At 39.8% G+C, this 21,015-nt stretch overlaps 1 protein-coding gene across 5 annotated transcripts in view; it reads left to right on the top strand.

The window, feature by feature from the left end:
- The window catches only part of LEKR1 (leucine, glutamate and lysine rich 1), a 63,580-nt gene that overhangs the window by 32,314 nt on the left and 10,251 nt on the right, over positions 1–21,015 (top strand). For 4 of the 5 annotated variants that reach the window (XM_075031269.1, XM_075031270.1, XM_075031273.1 and 1 more), the window contains 4 exons: positions 16,115–16,196; positions 18,032–18,109; positions 18,368–18,571; positions 20,387–20,480. In XM_075031269.1, the coding sequence (XP_074887370.1) occupies positions 16,115–16,196; positions 18,032–18,109; positions 18,368–18,571; positions 20,387–20,480 (458 nt within the window). The remainder of the gene's footprint in view (positions 1–16,114; positions 16,197–18,031; positions 18,110–18,367; positions 18,572–20,386; positions 20,481–21,015) is intronic. The other variant, XM_075031271.1, reaches the window with a different exon arrangement.

A 21,015-nucleotide genomic window follows, 5' to 3' on the forward strand; every position in this document is an offset into this window, starting at 1 on the left:
AAATTTTCTTGAAAACCCTATGAACCTTCTGTTCTCTGAAAAAGGACTTCGAGACGGGAGGTTTGACAGTGTTGTTGAGATAGAGAACCAAGTTAAACTGACTAATAAGCCTTTGAAAGCGTTGAATAGAGCTGTTTGTTGGTGCGGTGGCTAAGCTCTCTGTTGTTCAGGTTTACACGTCTCCAGAATACAAGGGCTGGGCAGCACTTTCCCAAGACTTGTGTGTTCCAGGGAGTGGGGCAACAGGACAGAAAGCAAGGAGACAGTCTCTGCTGCACGCCCGGCGCTGTGCCTGCTGAGCACACTGGCCGCTGGAGAAGGGAACAGCCTGGATGGGGCAGAGGCCAGTGTGGGAGTGCGTAGGTTAGGACGTCGTGACAGGGCTGTTGGGGAATTTAGTTCGCTGGCAGCTCTGTAAATGAGCTGGGGAGCACACACTGAGCAGTGAAATGCCAGTCCCAAATAGCTGGAGTGCTTTTGTCCTGTGTGGCAACAGACGCAGGAATCATGTGGGGGAAAAAAACAGTGTGTGATTATATCCTGAACGAATATTTTGTAATGCATAGTTAATAAAGCATGAAGAAGCAGCTGGTATTTTTGTATGTTTGACTGCAGCACTTACCATAATCACTAGTGCAGTTTCTGAGTGTTGCACTGTATGTATCTTATCCTGCATCCTAGCCTGCACATTGTTGTTGTTCAGAGAGAAGCATGATTAGAGCCATTTCCTTTTTGGTTTGAGACCCAAAGTCTACTGTCCCATTCTCGTTTTGATTCATCCTCAAAGTCCATGATCATCGCAGGGTGTTCTGGAACGGTGTTCACAGAAGGAAACTGGAGCGATGTGCTAAAAGAACGAACTCAACGGGGTAAGATAGCTGTGCCGTGTGGTGGCTGGGAAGAGGGTGCTCTCAGCAGCATGTGTCAAGAAAGAGCTAATGGGCAGGGGGCTGGAGTCAGTGTCCTTCTTCTTTCCTGCAGCCAGGGAACTGCAGCTTCCTCCAGGCTTGCTGTGCAAGGAGAAGATGTCTACAAAATGCTGTATGGTTAAGCACAGCAGGTACAGAAGGAAAACCAAAAGAGCTTTTTCCTCTTTCCCCTCTGGCCTGGTTCCAGACAACTCTTAAGACTAACAATGGTTTGTTGTGTTGTGTGTCCTCAGCACAGCAACAGCTCCCGTGTTCTCGGGCACTGCAGTTCTAGTTTCTGTTCTTCTGTTGCCAGTGAATCAAGGGAGGGGAGCGTACAGAGTGTGCTTTCGATGGTGTCTAGCATTTCACTGGAGTAGATCAAAGGTGTCAATAGCAATGGGACTGCAGACTGTCCTCTCCCCCTGCTGTCCTGGCATCCGTCTTGCACGCACCACAGCTCACTTTCACCTCCGTGCCATCACCAGGAGCTCGTAATGTTTTTACCAAAAGAAAAGTTGATGAAAAGTCTCCCCTTTACCTGCTTCCGATGAAAGTTTTACTCTGTCCCCATAAATCCTATGGATTTATATCTGTATCAGTGCTGCTGGTACACATTTTTGTGTTTTCAGTTCCATATTTATGGTTTAAGAAGCTGTACGTTGCAGTTTCTGTACTGATGGGATCGAATCCCTGCTCTGATGGCTGGGTCGTACTGGAGTTTGTGGGTATGCCGCCTCCTGCCTTTATTTCTTCCATCCTGCCTCTGGGCCCCTCCAGGAGTGAAGAGCGCTCACTGACTTTTCTTCCAAATGGTATTAACAAGACTTGCATATCATCTAGTAAGCTTGTTGGCCTCTGTAGTAAATTGCAAAGTAAAGACTTGTTAATCAGCAACGCAGGTGGTGAGTATCACATCTCAAGGGTGGAATGTAAACTTAACATTAACTTTCCAAAATTACTCCTTTCATCCAGAATCCTTCTCCGAGTTAATTTGGGGAGGCCGTTTGCGATTCAGCTCTCACCAGCTATGCTGTTGTTGGAATTGAGTGTTAATATGAGAAACTATGGAGTTCTGGTTTTGATGAGAGAAAAACCTTGGGATTTATTGAACTAAATTATCATTTTTTTACTCTGATGTGACATAACTGAAAGTGAGGGCATGACTCTTGAAAGAAGCCTAAAATGTTAGAATATTCTGAAAAAGTTTTATCCATGCTTACATATTTATTATTTTTTTTCCCACTGGTAGCATTGATAGGAAACCTAGCCAAGAGCTGCCATCTATGTTTTTGTCTTATTTCTGTTCACTTCAGAGGAATATTTTGGAAGCTGCTTGTTTATGTTTATAAAGCGATTTGAAAACTTAGTGCTCTGCAGAGCTACTCCTTCCCTTGAGAAGTCTGTGAAGTGCAGTGCCACATTATCTCTCCTGCTCACTCACCCTTTGTAAATATATTTCCAGAGAAGAGGGATTAAGGGGAAAAAAAAAGCGTATGTAACGGGTTCATTGAAAGTTATCTCAGTGGTTAGTGTGACTGTGTGGATTCTGGGGCGTCTCGGCGGTGTAATACTTGAGCAGAAGGGTCACTGTGACCGCTGCTCATCATGCTCTGCTGTTTGACTCACTATTTACTTATTTTGCACATGTCAGGCTTCTTTTTTAAACTGCGTATAATAAAAACTTGAAATAGCAGACGTTTTGTGGAGAGAACATGAATAAAACATCGTATATGGGATTCATACAGAATATTAGGGCTCTGCAAAATCTTCATGAACAGGTAAAATATCAGCTAGGGTCGTTTTATGTGAGGCATTTTAAAATTTATTTTTATGAATAAAAAAATATAGCCGTTACTTAATAATAAATCAGTTATTAAGAAGCAATAAAATGTTTGATGGTGGATATCCAGAAGGAGATTTCAAGGCAGAAAGACTGCTAGCTCAGGCCTCTTTATTCTACCCTTCCTGAATAGATCAGTAAAACAAATCCATATACATTTGAAGAGGTCTGTCTATATGGAACTTGTTTCTGGATTGGAGTAATAAGCTGGCTAATGCACTGATGATAAAAATGTTCTCTTTGAAATACAAAACATGATTTTCTTCGTGAAACAAGCTTCAAATATTATATGAGTTTGCCATTGTATTAAAAAAAAAGTGGGAACAAACAACACTTTTAAAATTTATTTTTTAAATTGCCTCACTTGATCTTAGTGAAAATCGATTCCAATTAGTGGATTTACACCATATAAAGTCAGTGTGTAGGAAATCAGCCAGATCTAGAATGCCTATGGAGGGGGGGGTGTTGTTTTTTTGTTGTAGTTTGCTTTTTTTCCCCCACAAACTACTTGGAAGCTAATATCCCTCTTTGGTACTGAAATTGTTTGATGATCCAGGAAAAAAAACCACTACCAGGATTTGTGATTTACATGTTTTGAAAGGATTTCCCTTTTTGCAACCAACATTTTGAAGATTCTTGTTTTGTGTAATTATCATAGAATTGTAAATTACTGAATATTTCATATGATAGCAGTCATTTGCAAGAGCTGAAACTAAGCATTAGTTTCTACTATTGTTTCTTCCTTCTTGTGCTTCTCATGACTTTCTGAAAATTATCTTTGTGAGTTACGTTTTGCCAAAGAGGTGAATTTGATTGCTGGTTCCATACCGCTTTTCAGACTCGCAATGCATCATCCAGTTAGCTAGAGATGACAGGTCTTGAAAAATGCTTAACGCAGGGTAAGGTCTGGTGAATAACTGTCTAATCAAATAGACTCACAAAAAAAAAAATCAATAATGCCTTGTGATAGTGTCTTTGTCTGTATTCTTAGGGTCAGAAGCAGCAGAAGAGCTGCAATAGCATGTGCTCCTAAAAGAGAGGAGCTGATATCTGTGCTTTCATTTTTATTACCAGCCAAATCCTTTCCTCCGCTTAATCACAGATATAGAATATTTTTTCTTCACAAAGTCATTGCAGTTTTTCTTCAGCCCATTTATAGTTACAGGTTTGCCTCTGTATGGGTTTAAATTGCTGGCTATGCACATGAAATCTGTCTTTTAAATCTTTTGATGCTACTGCTTCATAGGCTACTTAAGTTACTAAATATAAACTTAGCAGTGGTCTGCTGACATAATAAGACTAATGAGAGATGATTGAAAAATGCAGGCAGCTGTAGGAGTAGCTGGGTAGTTTGAGTGGGGAATGTTAGCACTCTTCATGGAAAGAAGGAGCAGTATTTTCATCTACATGAAGTGTCTTTAATGACACTTTAAAGACCGCTTTGAAGAGCTTTGAAAATCCAAAGAGAGAATAGTTTCCTGTAGTTTTAGGTAGGCTGCAGTTCAAATATCCCCTATTCATACTACAAGTACTGTTGAAATATTTTTTTTTATTAATTCCAGCTGCGCTACTAAGAATTTGCGGGGTGAGAGCTGGGGAATGTAGTGTTGGTGTTTGAACAGAATGTGACAAATGGGTTAGACGAAGCAATGGCTCATTAGCGCTTTTCAGCAGTCTCTTAAAGTGGAAGAGGAAACAGATGAATACGATGGAAAGAACAGCGTCCTAGTTCTCTTCAGCTAGGTGTTGGGATAATGCTGTGTTTGAGTATGATTTAGTTACAGAAGGGCCCCACTTTGCTTCTTGAGGAAAAGCAGGAATCCATGTCAAAGGAAATATATTTATTATATTTTGTTTCATCTGCTTGGCCTAAACATGGAGAGGGGAAAAAAAAAAACCCTGTCTCCAAGGAAAATTAAGGTCAGAAGCTCCATTTTCTCACCTTCAGTTTTCCCAGCCAATAGGTAAGTGGCAGTACTCCAAATCAATTTTAATACATAGGAGAAGCAGGTCTGTAGGAACAATTCTGACATATCCCAATTAGCTGGGGTTCAAAAAGGCAGGAACGTATACAGAAAATTCAGGCTTAATGACCAAGCCTTTTGATGCCGGAGTGTGAACCCTGGCCATGGCTGAGCAAATACCATGTAAGCAATCCCTCTGACTGCAGAAGTGCTCGTAACATGTCACTCGCACACCCGGGGAGCAGGGGGGGAGAGAGAGGAGTGAGGTTCGCTGACATAGCATTGTTTCTCTAATTAAGCACTTCATAAGGTCTTGGAAAAGATTGCCGTCATGTTTGCATGCTGTATGCAGTTGCTGGCTTATTCTTTTGAGGGCACTAAGGGTATTCTAGATTTATGCCACTCAAAACTATTTAGAATCTGGTTCGTTCTCTTGGTTTTTCTGTGTTTGTTTTATGCACGAACATGGAAGAACTACCATACTAGTTCAGACCAGAGGTCCAGAAAGCCCAGTTCTGGCAGTGGTCAGCAACATATGCTGGGGGAGATAAGAAACAGGCACTCCTTTTTCTGGCATATCCTCCCAGTTCCTGGCAGCTTTTAGTGATTTAGAGACTTCCTGGTGGCACTGGTCAGGTCTCCAGAAAGGATGTAAATCTATATGGCTGGAGTCCATCCCTGGGCTCCTTCCAGACAGGCTTGTACTTGTGAGTCACAAATAAAAAGAAGTACTTTCTTGTGTATACAAAAAATAATTTATCTTAGAGAACATAGTACATGAAATATTATAAATAAAAATAAATAGTTCTGTTCTGTGCGTGCAAGGACTTTGAGTATTTAGTTCACTTCTTTGGTCTCCTTAGAAACACACAGTGAGGCAAATTATTCCTACTCTGACACAGTAATTTTTCATGTATGTATTTCATATTTCTCACAGCTTCTCTACTATTCTTTTTAAATAAACAAAAGTATCTGTGTTAAGTGTACATCCGAATTTGGTCTAGCATTAATGTTCTAAGAAAAATTAAATATTTTTACCCCTTTTGACACAGCTCATCAGCCAATATTCAGGGCCTCATAGGTTACTCCCTACAAGGAGTAGTTATTCAGTAGGTTTTAAAGAATACCCACAACCTCCTATTTCTCAGAATACCAGAGAAATTTAGCAACAGGAGGTGGGTTCCAGTCTGTCTTGGCCGGGATCTCCATTTCAATCTCCTGACCATCTTCCAGCTTTGAGCAACCAGTATTTTCCTGACCCCTTGGATTCTCTGTTTTTTTCTGCCCATCCCTGTAATGTTACTGGGCTGCATTTGCCCTGCTGCCCCTCTCCCTGTTCCTTTAAGGCAATATCATGGCTCCTGCGTTTGAGTTTCTGTTCCAGCCAGTCCCTTCTGTGCCCAAAAGAGCCAAACTGCTGCTTGCTGTTTCCCAAAGGAAGGACGCTTCTCACACCCACCAGCCTCAGGGAGGTTTCCTTCAGTCCGCCAGCATGACAAATATTATCTTGATCTGAGGTAATACAGGGAGTGTCCCACAGGGTTTGTGTATATATGAAGTCTCTAAAAAAACATTGTTCCTAAAATGAGATTAATTGGACAAAGGAAACCGTATCATGGCAAGAGCTGGGCTGGTCCCAGCTGGCCCAGAGGGGACCCAGCAGCAGCCTGGAAAATGCCTGGAGAGGAGTTGGAAAGGTGGGACATCCAAACTGGCCTGGGAAGTGGCAGGTGGTAATAAGGCAGGGGACACTAGCCACAGCTTGGGAGCTTCGGGATGGACCTTGGGAAAAGTTTTTTCGGCAGAGGGTGGTGCAGCGTGGGAAGAGGCTGCCCGAAGGGCTGGGGGAGACTCCAGCCTTGGGGGTCGGCAAGGCTCAGCAGAATAAACCCCCAGATAACCTAGTCTGGTTTTGTCAGCAGTACTGCTCTGGGCAGAAGGTGGAACTGTGCAACCCCCAGAGGTCCCTTCCAGCCATCCTTTCTGTGAATCTGTACCCGGCTGAATCGCAGTGAGAATGTCATAAAGCTTGATAAAATAAAAAATATTTTAATCTGTAACTCTTCTGCAAGTAATTGTCTACTGCTGGCACGCATGCCCTGAGACTGGGTATTTGTGGTCAGCAGGACTGGAGGGCAGCACGTGCAGCCCACACAGCCTTTCTGCTTCTCGGTGAGAGCGTGAGCGGGACTGCCCCAGCAGCTCTTTGTCATCTGTGACCGGTATGATGAGTCAGAGCTTGTCTTGTTTAGACCAAACTATCTGCCAGTTGTTTCCCAAGCCATGCTTAAATAAAGGGAAAATGAAACTACTTTCTCCCTGTGCTGTTTTCTACCTGCTGTAACGTAGCGATGTGGTTAGCAGTAGCAAATCCACTTGCTTCCAATCCCCAGCCAGGTAGTGAGAAATGGACTCTATTTCTGAAATTAGAAGCAGATGAACTTTGTAGACATGCATTTATTCTTAGGTAGGCACAGTCATTTTAGACCAGAGACTTAGTGATACAGAGCAGATTCGTACCATGACTGCCATTGACCTAAATAGAGCTGTGCTGTTGAGTTTCTGTCCGCCAGCAGCTGAGCTAGTGCTGCTAAGGCAAAAGGGTCTCAAGTAATGACTGGGGTCTGCATGTCTTCAGTGGTAGTATCTATTTGAGCTGTGCATATTTACCTCTCTAGAAAGTCTTAACACCTGGCAAATAGTCTTCCTTTTCTTAAATGTGTATAAGACACTGAGCTTTTATTTAGATGAGACCAGAATTTTCAGAAAGTATCTTGGATTTTTTTGCAGGTTTTGCAGGAAAAGTAGAAAATTACACAGTTCTAGCACACGTGCGTCTAAACTGGTATCATTGTGAATCTGTTATGAATTAGCTGCAAAGTTGATGGTTTCCAGAGTGGCTGCTTACCCAATGTGAATATAGTTCACAGTGCTTTTTTTTTTCTTCACTGAAAACTTTACCAGTTGTTGCTATTTACAAAGCAGGAACTGGAGCCTTCATTCAGCACCGTGCTGTTGGCTGAGCAGCTGAAGAGGATGCAAACTGGGTGGCTAAATTCCTGAAACCCATTCCTGGGCAGACTCCATGCTCGGTGTTTTGCAGACACTATGGGCTGCCTTTATGGGAATTCACCCAAATAAGAGGAAACGGTCACCAACTTTGGTTCTTTTTCTTTGGTTCTCCACGTCTTTTCTTTGTGCATGTTCTGTGCTTTGTCCCTTTGGTCTCTGTCCTTATGACAACAGAGTCTCACTTTATGGAGAACATAATACTGCTAAAACACAGAGGTGTAGGGGAGGCAAACTTTGCCTTGTCCACCTTTTGTCCCTGTTTGAAGGCAGAGCTGATCGCATGGGCTGCCTGAAGGGTTACTGTTGACTGTTTATGACTATGGTACGATCCATTGTGAATCACAAAGATAAGTAAAATTAAACATGAATGATGTTGAGATAGATTTGGACTGAAGATTCTTTAAAATGTGGTACTACTTAAAGCTTTAAAATGACTATCAGCATTACAAAGTGTGAATGCTTTTTGTTGGTTTTGCATATTTTGCAATAAGCTTTATTTTCGTTACTGGAGAACATTTTTACATAAGCATTTGAATATATTTTTCTTTATTCGGCAAGCTTTCAGCCTAAGTTTCCAATTGTGTTACCATTCTCCTTTTTAGTTTCCTCGTTTTTTCCTATGTTTTTCAAACTTGATTGAAATCTGTATTATTTCGTCTCTGTGGGCATGGGTCTGATCCCTCAGACTTTCTGCTAACCAGCTCCAGTTGACTTTGGTGGGAACTCTCTCTAGAGAAGACTTGCAGAAACCAGCCATATAATTGAATCCATCTACTCTCTCATGAAAAACTCCTGTCAAATGCTCAGTCATTATGAAAACTTCTCAAAACAAATTGAGTAAAAGAAGAAACAGAGCTGAAAGAGACCACCCAAAGTACTAGAACCAAAATAAGCGTTATCCGTCGCCTTTTCCTTTATTCCAGAACTTGTGTCCATACTCCCACATCTAGGAAGAGGAAGAAAGACCACAGTTGTTAATAATTGCCAGAGATCTTCTGTAGTAAGAATTTACAAAAACAATTGTCAGAAAGAGATGTTTGTGAAAAACTTCTCTGTAGCAGCCATCACCATGCAAAGAGAGGCAAAGGGCTCTCCTTTCTGTGGTGTTGATCTACGGTAATTTGCTCTTAATCTGTTTTAACAAAGCAGTCGCATTGCAGTAGAACTTGTTGTTGTCAGTGTTAGATTGTTCCCACATGTTCTGTCTAACATCTCCCTGGTGTGTGAAGCCAAAGTTTCTCCTTTTTCTGTAGGCATTCAGAGCCATTTATTTCACAAGCCAACGTCAGGATGAATGACAGGAAATTAAAGTTGAATTACTTAGCTTTGGAAAAGTGTACAGAACAATACATTACTGAAGAATGCCCAGCTGAAGAAACTAAACGAAAGTATCTGCAGGTGGTCTAATCTGTCCTCCGTGTACTTGGCCACGAGTTCCCATTCGTAGAGAAGGCGAAGATGCCAGCATCGAGCAGCAAACATCGCAGCTTGGTCCAGTGTCTATTGTGCAGGTTTTTGATGCAGATAACAGGACTTAGATAACATAGTGACTGCATGGCTTTGATTACAATGGGAGTTTGTCAGAGAAGCCTTTAAAACAGCTGAGAGGAAGTTTTGGCAAGAATACTGTCACACAAACACGGTTTTTAAATAATCGTAGGTTGTCAGTGATTTATCTCTATGGGCTCTGTTCAACAGCAAGCGTGAATGCTCAGTGGCTCTTTCCCAGGGAACTGAGGGAAAATGTGGTTGGCTTTCCAGGCACAAAAATGAAACAGGGAGAGGGTACTGAAAGATTATAAACCACTGGTTCCCAGTGGTTTTGAGAAGCAGTTAAGCTACCCTTACCATTTATTGTGGTTATGCACTACCAGCAAGCTTTGGGCACTGTTGACAATAGCTCTGTGGAAGAGCTTCAGACCACCTTCCGTCAATTTGAGGAGCACAGTCAAACCAAAGCACCTAAGGGCTTGGTATCACGGGAATGGCAGGGACAAATAGGGGTCAATGCAGGCTACCAGTTATTTAGTAAATATCATTCCAGGTCTCGTTAGCATCCAGTACATCAGAACAAGAGTGCAGCCATGAAGAGCTGGGAATGTTCCCTAATTCGAGTAGGAAAAGAGAAGGTACCAGTCTCTGTCTCATTTTTTTCTCTAGGAGTCAAGGTCAGCAGTCTTTAATCCTTTTTTACTGCTGAACGCTAGTCCTTGGTCATACCCAGCTTAGAAGTGGCACCATGAGGTATATTGAAAAACTGTAGAATCTGAAACAATTTGATTTTTTCAGGAAAACTCCTTTCTAATGCCTGCATAGCTGCTGATTGCTTAACTCATCGCACGAGAAAATGTACAGTCCTAATGGGGTGGGGGAGAGCAGATGAGAAAATGTTGAACCAAGTTTTAGCTGAATAGTTTGCAGCAAAGTCGTGTGTGCTATTAAATAGGATTACTGCTGCTGAGCACAGTGGTCAGGGAGGTGATGTTTGGAGGAATGCCTCTTTAGAGCTGACCCTTTCTTTTTCACCTCAAGCCTCTCCTAGCTCAGCTGTTGCTGCAGTGTGTTTTATGGTGGGAACGTATTCTGTGTCTGCTGCTGCTAAGTCCAGTGTTTTTGACAGCGTCGGTACGGTCTTACTGAGAGGTCTTGGCTCTCCCCCAGCCGAATGCATGCCCGTACAAGTGGAACCGCACAGCTCCTTGCTGTTCTCCTGACTGTCTCTGCACAGAACCTACTCTTTGCCTCTAGGGAAACGGGGCAGGGACTGGTCTGTGGACATAATAAATGCCACTTGGAACAGAGTGCGAAGGAAGTTTAACTTAACTTTTGCCAGACTGTAGCTTGATTTATGTGTGACGCTTAATTTCACTGTTGCCAGACCTTTTCACTTTCCAATTCTTTCCAATATTGTCATGGGAAAAACGGCCCTCACCACAAACCTAGAAGTATCTTCTTCCTATATGATGAAGAGGGTCAGTCCCTGTGGATTTCTGAGCCTTCTTTTGTCTAAATGCCAACGTACGATGCTCTCAGGTAGAGCTGTATCTAATTGCTGCTTTTGATTCTTTTAAGTTTCTGAAAGTCTGATATAAGTATTCTCCATTAACTGAATATAGATAGTTAATTACTAGTAGTAGGTAACAGTAATTATGAGTGAATTATTATCTATACTGCTGATGTCCTTCTCCTTTTAATATATGCAATTTCCAGAATGCCCAGAATGTCAGTTGTGTTTGCGTGTATTTGTAGTTCATCTTGTTCTGAAGCTGTGTGGACTACTTCTCTCTCAAAATTAAAATATAGCATGATGGTATTCTGTGAAAAACAACTTGTGGAATATACTGGAGCATTAGTTTATATGGATCTAGCTACATTTATATAGTTTTTGCATTAATTCATTCCTGTCTTCAAAGAGAAAAAAGTTACCTGGTGAAGTTCTAGTGCAAATAACCTCGTTTATATATTTTATGAAATGGGAGAAAGAAATTCTGAGTTGTATGTAGTTTGACAGAAGTCTGAAAGTTGCTAATAAGTCATAGAAATGCTGTGTACTTGGGCATGCCTTGCTGAGTGTAGGATGCGTCTGTTGGATGCCAGAAGGTCCTTTTGACAGTTCTATGAGGAATGCCAAGGAGATGGGCAGGCAGTGATTCACCTGGAAATAGTCACCATCATTTACCCCTCCAAACCTTCTCAAATAACTCAGTTGAACAACAGATGCCAGAAATTATTGGAAAGCTAATAACATAAATAATTTAGATGTTTCTAAGAAGCCCCAATTTCTAGATAAGTTTCTACCTTCTGTAGGATACTGTGCAAGATGTTGTGTGAATGTTCATCTGTGATGAATAATGTGCATATTAAAAGACAGCAAATATTCACTCCATTCAAACTTCAGGAACTTATTTCACATTGGTGAAATAGACATTGCAACAGAATATGTATATAGAAGTAATCTTAAGCTGTGATTTCTAGGTTTTTTGTTATTATAAGGGGGTGGTTTTTAGTTGCAATACTGTTGTATCAATTCCTTTAAACAAATTTATCAGTAAGTTTAAAACTGTTTTTATTTCATCATTTTCTTTTCTTTCTAGACCATTTATTGCTGAAAAACTCTGGGGAATGGAAAACATACGTGCATATTCACATTTTTTGATACTATGCAAATAATGTCAAGTATAGAAATGCTTGTGGATCTCTTGTGATCACACTCTATGAAAAAATGAGAGTGTTGCTTGCAGATTCCCCAGTTTCACATAATTCTTTCTATGGCTTTGAACTAAAATATTTTTCATGAAAATGTATTTTATACAAAGAAAAACGTAAGATACTCTTTGTATTTTTTTACATAGTTTCAGCACAGACGTATGAGGACTACTCTCTTCTTTCTTCCCATGCTGCATCCTCAGAAAGAGGCACAAGCGCTCGGGAGAAGAGCCACGGGTGAGCTAGATACAAAAGGGTTCCTGGCAACCTCCAGCTTCCCTGGTCCGAGCTCCCATGAAGACAGCCCAACAGTGCCCAGTTAGTACCGTGGCTCCCTTTTTCCTCCACCCACATGAGCAGCACTTTATGAAAAAGTGCAGTTACAGAATCGTAAAATCATTTTAGAGATGATACCACTGTGCTGCTACTACAGGAAGTTTTGTTTTCGAAGTGTCTTTTTTTAAAAGTCTTCTGAGAAATGATCTTAGTGTCATTTGTGTATTCGTCTCTTAGTAGCATCAGTAAGAAGAGTTTGGGGGTTTGTGCTCTTCTGCTGGTTAATGCAGAAGTACCGGTGCATCCATAAAATTGGCAAAAATAAAGGTAAGCTTGTGTTTTTGTCTGGCCAGTGATTAAGCACGTACTTCTATTTAAATAGTGGGCTTTCCTGATTTTTAATTATTTTTTGAGGGCAATCAGTCACCCGGTGACAGGCAAAGCTCTTAAATAGGTTCTAATATTCCCATACTGTTTAGGGGAAAAGCAATTGGAGCAAATTTACATTACAGTTTCAGAGTGAAGTGAATATTTGTGTACATTTAGCTGCTCCATTCACTGCTGTGTTCCTTCGCCATAGTTGGTGACTTATTTATAAAGCATCACCTGCTATACCTTGGGCTAAAAGAGACAGCTAATTTGGTTGATAAACAGTTGGTATTGTTGGAGACCTGGAAAGCAATGTGAGAAAATAGACTACTTCAGATATAATCATCCCTAGAATGGAAAATAGAGTACAGAATGCAAACAATGAAGCAGAGCCTTTGAGGGGAAAAAAGAAAAAATCTGCTCTCCAGGCTGGAGAGGGTTTGCTATGCTTCCCACTGTGGCCCTGGCCGTGCTGAAAGGGGCTGCTTTTCCCATTGGAAAGCATTTCAGTCTGAGTTTTTCTCTCAGAACTTTCACCTCTATTTCTAGATGAGATCAATTACTTGCATAATCTCAAGAATACTGGTTTGGGTTTTGGTTTTGTTTTGTTTTTTTTTTAAGAACAGCATATCATTATGGACTCTTGCATTTCCAAATCCGTGACAGGAAAAATTCCATGTGAATTGCCATTTGCCATTTTTCAGTATAATTTGGCAACGTTAACATTTTATGAGTTAATACCTTGCAACAGTATTGGAAAAATAAGAAAAATAATGACTGGAAGTAAATAATCTTAGACCTTCTCTCTATTTGTCAGTTCTCATGCAACACTGTTGATTTCTTAGTATATCTATATATATACACGCACTGTTTTTCAGCGTGATACTGCTATAAACTATACATGGTGATTAAACACACTTTTTACTTTTTCCCAGCAGTACTGGTCTTTTCAACCTGTTCAAAAATTGCGTTTTCTGTGATGTCTCATGTTCCATGGAGTAGGTTGAACTGTTTCAAGGAGACAAAAAATACACTTGAATGGCATCAGTCTGAGGCAGCTCACTATGTGCACAGCAAAGAGTGCTATCAGCTTCCCTTGTGTGCTAAAAAAATGAACAGATTAACTCCAGGAGGATCTATAATGTCCAGGTCCGTTCGCTTCTGTCGATCAGGGCTTGTAATAAGCAGTGCTCTGTGTGCATCCATTCCCATTTATTAAAAGGCTTTTTTTCTTGAATATCTACCTACACTCTTCTATTTGCTCATTTAATTAGGTAGACTCTGACTGATGTGAATCAGAGTAGAAGCTATTTCAATGTTAAAAGATTAGCGATGTGGCAATATCTGTTAACAATTGCAAAAATGAATGCAGGACTAATTAGTATTTCTTTTTCTGAAATGTATAAACACAATGGCAATGGTATGTTATACAAAAATATATTTTTAGTTTTGTTGTCAGTGGCAGGTGGTATAGAAGGTGCTTCTATAATAAACTTCCACTGACTTTTGCAAGGGCTTAGTCAAGCCCAAACAAATTTTAACTTTCTCTTAAAAAAGCTCTTTATAAATGCTGATAGTTTGGGAATGTATCTGACAGGTGGTGTGTACTTTACCCTACATAATTCTCTCCCTGATTTTTTTGGTTGTAGTTTGAGATAATAAACAGCTTTCCTTTTCCCTTTATTGAAAATGGGGGAATCTTTCATGTAGGAGGATTTAGCAAAGTGTGACATGGGGGATCGCTGGCAGGCAGTCCCACGCTGGGGTTATCCGTCATCATGATAGTTTCTGGAAATGACTGAAACAGGCACATAGGAAAGGTTATAAAAATTAAGTGAATTCTGATGTTGGAAGTGATAAATTTAAGAACAGGAATCACAGTTAGATTTGGCTTCTTGGAGCTTTGAAGATGGAAAGATTGGACTCTTTGTGGCTGTTCACCTTCAGAGAGGAAGTCAGCTCATTTAGTTTGCTCTTGCATTTTGAGGAAAGATCTTGGTTTTTCTTCCACTTCTAGATTTGTTACAATGTTCTATCGTACATTTTTTTCCATGTAGTTTATGATGCTACCTTTTTTGTAGAGGCAACTTTGATTTCAGGGCATTCTTATGTTTTCTTGAAAGCCAGCTCTCCTTGTTCCTGAGCATATTTAGGTATGTTCATTAAGATGAGAATCAGATTAACATACGTGCTGTTACGTCAGTTTATAGGGCTTCAAATCTTGAAGTTAGACTATGCTTGTGATTTAAAAAAAAAAAATAAAATAATATTATGCCACACAAAACTAGATGAGATGTCTTTCATACGTAACTGTTTAAGAAGGTTGCAGAGTTCGAATTATTTGTTATTGTGTTCTTTGAGACAAAATGGTCTAATATGTGTCACTAAGGGATTTTAAGAAAGCTTTTAAAATTAGCTTGCACCTGTAAACAAACAGACAGATATAGTTACAAATGTCAAGAACGTTTGCTTTCTTCTCACCAGCCTGTATTTTTGCGCAGCACATGCTTGTGATCTCTGTGCACCAAAATTCTTGGGTGCTGTGCTGCAAGTGCAAACTGACGGCCGTCTGTCCTGCACAGCCGTGTTTGGAGAGACCCGGCTTACTCAGAGGGGTGAAAGCTAATAAATCAGAAGTGTTACATTGGCTACTGGGAGTAAACTTGTCACTTTTTCATTTACATGAGACTGTGCAGAAGGAGTGATATTTAACAGATCTTTTATCTTTGCTCAGTATTTTCTTTGGAAGCTTTTTTTCCAAGTGTGGGGAAAAAAAAAAAAAAGATAATTAAACTGGTGGTACAGATGAAAAGAACTGGGATATATGTCAGAAAAAAGGCAATGGCAGTTGAAACTGATAGGTGATGTGTTCTGAATGATAACATTTAGCTAAGAGACTCTAAGACAAAATATATAGTACCATTAAGTCAGTGTCAATGTTTTATATGAAGTAGCATTAGCAGGTTATTTTCAGGTCCACCTTCCTGCGTGCTTTTGCTCTTAGCATTATGTACAAACCATATGGTTTAAAGCATTGTATATTTACATTTAGTTGAACTTGATGTTTCCTGGTAGGATAAAAAAACCCAAATAAACAAAAAACAGCTTCTTGCTATAAAGCCAGTCTCTGCTTTTGTATAACTAGAAATTGGAAGGCTGTTCTGAACTGAAGTGTACAGCGATGTAACAGCATTCCAACTTTTTAAAGTAATTTGTTATTCTTAAGAAAATATAAACAACTGGCTTATATCGTTTGTAAGCAGTGAGAAATCAATTCAAATATTACAAATCATAAACCGTCCTTTTCACAGATGGCCATTTTGCGTTGTTCAGAGGCAGTGCTGTGATCTACTGTTTTGCCTGTTTGAGGTGGGAGCGAGGAGCTACATGTCTGAGATGCAAATAAAACTCTATATGTATAAAAGTGAATTATTTTAGTATAAGTACAGGCATGAAACCCATGTTTTTGTTTTCAGATTTAACAAATCAAGTAGAGACAATTGGACTGAAGCTGCAGAAAGTAACAGCTGAGATGGACCACTACAAAAAGCTGTTAATGTAAGATTTCCATTTGCTTGATTGTTTTGCCACTGCGCATAGAGCTGTAACAGACCACTTTTTTTCAGAGCACGCTGCTTGTCATGATTTGAGAAGATTATGACCAACAGAGAAAATATTTTATCGTCATATTAAACAGTCTGTATTTCTAACCGGCTGACCGAGCATGTCTGTGTGTGGAAGCAGGGCTTTCTTCCCCCAGCTGTGTTTAATGCTAGAGCAAAGAGCGGGGCTAAGTCAGCTCAGTCAGATGCTTCATTTAACACACAAGCGTAGGATACATTTTGTGAAATCCACAAGACTTCTGGACTAAAAATGTTTGTGGAAAGTAGTATTTCACATTGTAGGTTTGGAGTGGAGGGAAGGGTGCAATAAAACTAATCAGAAACTTTAGTATTTAGTCAGTGACTATGATTTCTTTTTTTATTCACCCCCTGCAATGTAAATTTGCTGTGACTTTTCCCATGCACCAGTACGCTTTTGCGGTTTGTAATTTTTCTGTGTTGTGCCTATGGTTTCAAGTAAGAGTATGCAAAACCTAAATTAACAGAGAAAAAAAATAGAATGTCATCGTATACTTGTCAGAGCTAACTGAAGCACTATGACTGAAAAGAGAGCACTCGCATGGAGTAAAAAATTCGGCTTGCTCCGTCTCCAGCCCACCCGCAGGGAGCAGTGCCTGCCCCTGCAGACTAAGGGGAGAGCAGAAAGGAGTCTTCTATCAAAACTGGAGGAGATAAGAAAAAAGATGCACTTCTTAAATGTTGTTGTGCTGTTGCACACTGTTGCCCTGGGTTACTATTTAAATGGCCAAGCAGCGGAGCTGCCACGTTCCCCGCGCCCCGAGGCTGCCCTCCATTGACTTTTGTGGGAGCTGTGTTGGGCACCCAAAATCCAGGGTCCCATCCAGACGCAGTGGTGCTCAATGGGACCTGTGTTGTCACCTCTAAAATCTGGGATCTGAATGCTTTCCTGTATTTAAAATCCTCATTGCTTGCATATAGCATAGAAAATCATTCCGGAACAGCAGCACTTCATAATTCACTTTATAACACTTTATAATTCACTACTGAAAATAAAAATTACTGTTTCAAATATTAAGCTCAAAAGCAATGAACTAGTACTGAAAATCTCGAGACCAGCTATCATTGGTCTTTTTCTGTGTTTCCTGAAATTTAACCAAGGATTCATTCTTCTATGATGTGTACTTTCTGGTTTCGGTTCCTATATTCAGAGGGTCTGATCATAACAAGGTTGTAAATATTTGGAATGCTTAGCAACAAAGTGTTTTAATGACAATACAAGTATTGAGTATGAAAAAAAGATTTTATGAACACAGTTAAATAAACGTTAAATGGTTTCCAAATGTAATATTAAAATTTCAATGTAATATGGGTAAAATTTAATAAAATAACATATTCTATATCTGTTTAAATGTAAATATGAAGCTTAACCATGGTTATTAGTTGATGAAATGATGACATAATGACAAGAAACCTGCAAAGTTTCCAGCCCTCTTACCTACTAAATTGTTTTGTTCATTTTTATTCATATCTTACTTGAAACTTTCATCAGTGTTGCAAGTTCTCACTTTCTTGCTTGCAACATTAAACTTGTTGTGATCCTGGGTTAGTCTGAGATTACATTGGAAGTGTAACTTCCAATTATTTAAATACGTTAGCTAGAATGGAAAGAACGTTTTGTTTGTTGTCCGCCTTTTAACTGAAATAGAAAAAGAAAGTTAGGTAATACATCAATAAATGACAGTCGGGTTACTGCATGAGTAAAGGCTATCATTTCTTTGGACAATACACTTTTTTTTAATGTTTTCTTAGGGTGAAATCAGCGGAACTTGATGTCTGTCAGAATGAACTGAAAAAAATGAAATACGAAAATGGAATTTCTGAATCAAGGTAAATGCTGAAGTTATGTTTCATAACACAAATTTCTGAGCAGTGAGAGCAAAAATTTTGTGATTTTAATGCAGTTTTTATACAATCATTTTTTTCTATTTTTGTGTTCAAGTCACTAGATTTAACTTCATAAAGGATACACAGGTTTTTGTCTAATATTTTATCTTCCAGGTACAAATGATTTCCGTCTATTTAGTTTCTGTCTGTAAATAAGAATATAGTAACTACGATGCTGATACTTTTTTATTTCATCTGTAGACTTATGAAAGAGCTCAAGGAAAAGGAGGAATCTCTTCTAATTTGCCAACAAGTATGCAAACATTTACAGGAAGAAGTGGCTGAGAAAGAAAGGAAAGAAGAAGATCTAAAAAGAAGAACCGGTCGATCAGAAAGTGAGCTGGAAGCACTTAAAGCTCTTCTTAGACAAACAGAGGAAGAGGTGGTGATGTTGAAACAAGAAAGGTAATCGGAGCTGAGTCACCACGGGTAACCTCCTGTGACTGTATGTTCAGCCCAGATTGTCTTTTTGGAAATCTATTAAAAATAAAACATTTCTCCTCTGCCAGATCCTCAACCCCTCTCGCTGTTACCGAAAGGACAGATAGATTCTGTAAAGCACCAGAGGTGGCTTCTGCCAGTCGGGAGGTGAGGCAGCAGAATGAGGAGTGTGGCTATGGGCACTGGGCGGACTGGGAGAGACCTGCTGGTCCCAACTCCGTGTTCTGGAGTCGCTGCCTTGCCTGTGTGCTCAGGACAGTCCTGCCCTGCCACTGCCCTCTCTCATCTCCTGCTTTTAGGGCAAAACTCTAAAAGCCTTGGCAGCCCTGAGCTCATATCCTGAAATATTGGAATTAATTAGATTTTTTTTAATTATTACAATATAGACAAAACTTGAATGACAAAGAAAAGAAAATCCTATTTAAAAAAAAAAAGCAGGGGGGAAAGCCCTGTTTTGCAGTCCAGGGCTTCAGCTCAAGCTTAATCTAAACACCCGTTTACTGCAGTTGTTATAGCTGCTATTTGTATTGTGAGGTTTGTAGAGCAAAAGCCCCGGAGAGTTTAAATTCTTGTAACTTATGTTATTAGCAACTTTCAAACCAATAATGCTGTAAATATTACAATATGCCAGGTTATTGGATACAGTCTAGTATTTGCTGAAGTGTATGGACAGCTTCCTGCCAGTCTAGTCTTATTTTGAAGGTTCTCAGATATCAATGAAGCTGCCGTTTTCCCTGTAATTACTTTTCAGATGTGGAAAATAAAACACTGAGCTTCTGAGGATTGTCTTTCCTGGCATGGTATCTAGTTTGAGTGCCTTTGTTTCAGACTTGTGTACTTATCACCCTAAATCCACACTTTTTAAAATTGCTTGGAGTGTGATCTACATACCCTGTATTATTCCTAAGAATCACAGTTTTGTTTTATTATTTAAGTGTCCTGCTAATAAATTTTCAGTTACTGATAAATTAGCTTGTCATTTACTAGCAAAATAGAAAGTGCTGTCCCCTACCTAAGACATGGCAGTACGTTATTTTTTTGATTCGTGTACAATGGAAAATGTATTCATAAAAGTGGCTTTTGGAGAAGATAAGCATTTTCTGAGTGTGATGTACACCAAGAGGCATTAAGCTATTTTCATATTAAAGGATTTGAATATTCCCTGTACTTTAGTACCTGCATGAAAAGATACTACATGTTAATTTAATAATATTTCCCTTCTACTTAAACCCCGGACACATGAGTTGTTCCAGTTGGTACCTTGCTAATAATCTAAGTTACAAGAATTTAAACTCTCCAGGGCTTTTGCTATACAAGCTTCATATAACAAACAGTAACTCTAACAATAGAAAGCACTTGGTGGTTTTAATTCAAAACCTATTACAATTTTTTAATTAATGATAGTAATATTCTGAGCTCATTAAATACAACAATTTCTGTTTTGAATATTATAACAGTTTTTCAGTGTTCTTAAAAACCTCACTTAAGAAATATTAAAAATATTTGAGGTTTAAATATGTGTGTGTGGAAGAAAGATCAACTACAGTATTTTCTTTAAAACATAAAATTCATAAAGCATGTGATGGCATTATGCAAATGCTAAGTAGTGATTACTGCTGTGCCTCTGGGCTCCAGGCAGGATTCCTGGGCTTATTGCACAGAATACTAAACAAAGAGGAAAAGACGAGCCTTTGCCACAAAGGACTTAATTGCAAGAAAATGGCATACCACCAATCTGGGCAGAGCACATATTTACATACGAGTTTTTGTGGTTTCTAGGGAGTTAATGCTGATTTCTCATCAGAACAGAACAGAGCAGCTGCAGGAAACATTAAGACAGAAGATGCGGAATGAAGATAACTGGAGGGAGAAGGTAATACTGGATGTGCAGTTGGCACCCTTTCGGTTTCTTCTTTATTTTTTTTTTTTTTTTAGTTGTAGTCAGCTGTCACGAGTGAGTACAGTAAGCCAGATACCTGTCTCCCCAAGTGCAAACATGTCAATAGTGTTCTTTGTACAAGAGGTTTTAATGGGTGATCTCTCTACATAGGTTGGAACTGAATGCAAAAGGTGTTTAGCATGAGTGTTTACAGACTTGGCAGATGTTCAGGTCTGATCCAGACTTCCCAGGTTTCAGGGTATTTGCAAAGCGCCTGTGTTAGGAGTGCAGTCCCTTGGAAGCCTGGGTATGAGGAGCAAGACTGAGCCTGTTCCTCAGAACCTCTGTTCTTCCAAGCTCCGTGCTTTCCCTGTGTGCTCTGCAGCAGGAAAAGCCCAGTCTCACCAGCCATTGTCCTATGTGAGCTGCAAGGAGGTGAACGTACAGAGCCTACCTTGTTCTGTGTGCAACTGTCCAGGTTATAAACCCTGAACCACGATTCTGCATGGGGAAGTGCATCAGTGCCTGG

This window comes from Buteo buteo, chromosome 7, assembly GCF_964188355.1.
Source record: "Buteo buteo chromosome 7, bButBut1.hap1.1, whole genome shotgun sequence".
Lineage (NCBI taxonomy): Eukaryota > Metazoa > Chordata > Aves > Accipitriformes > Accipitridae > Buteo > Buteo buteo.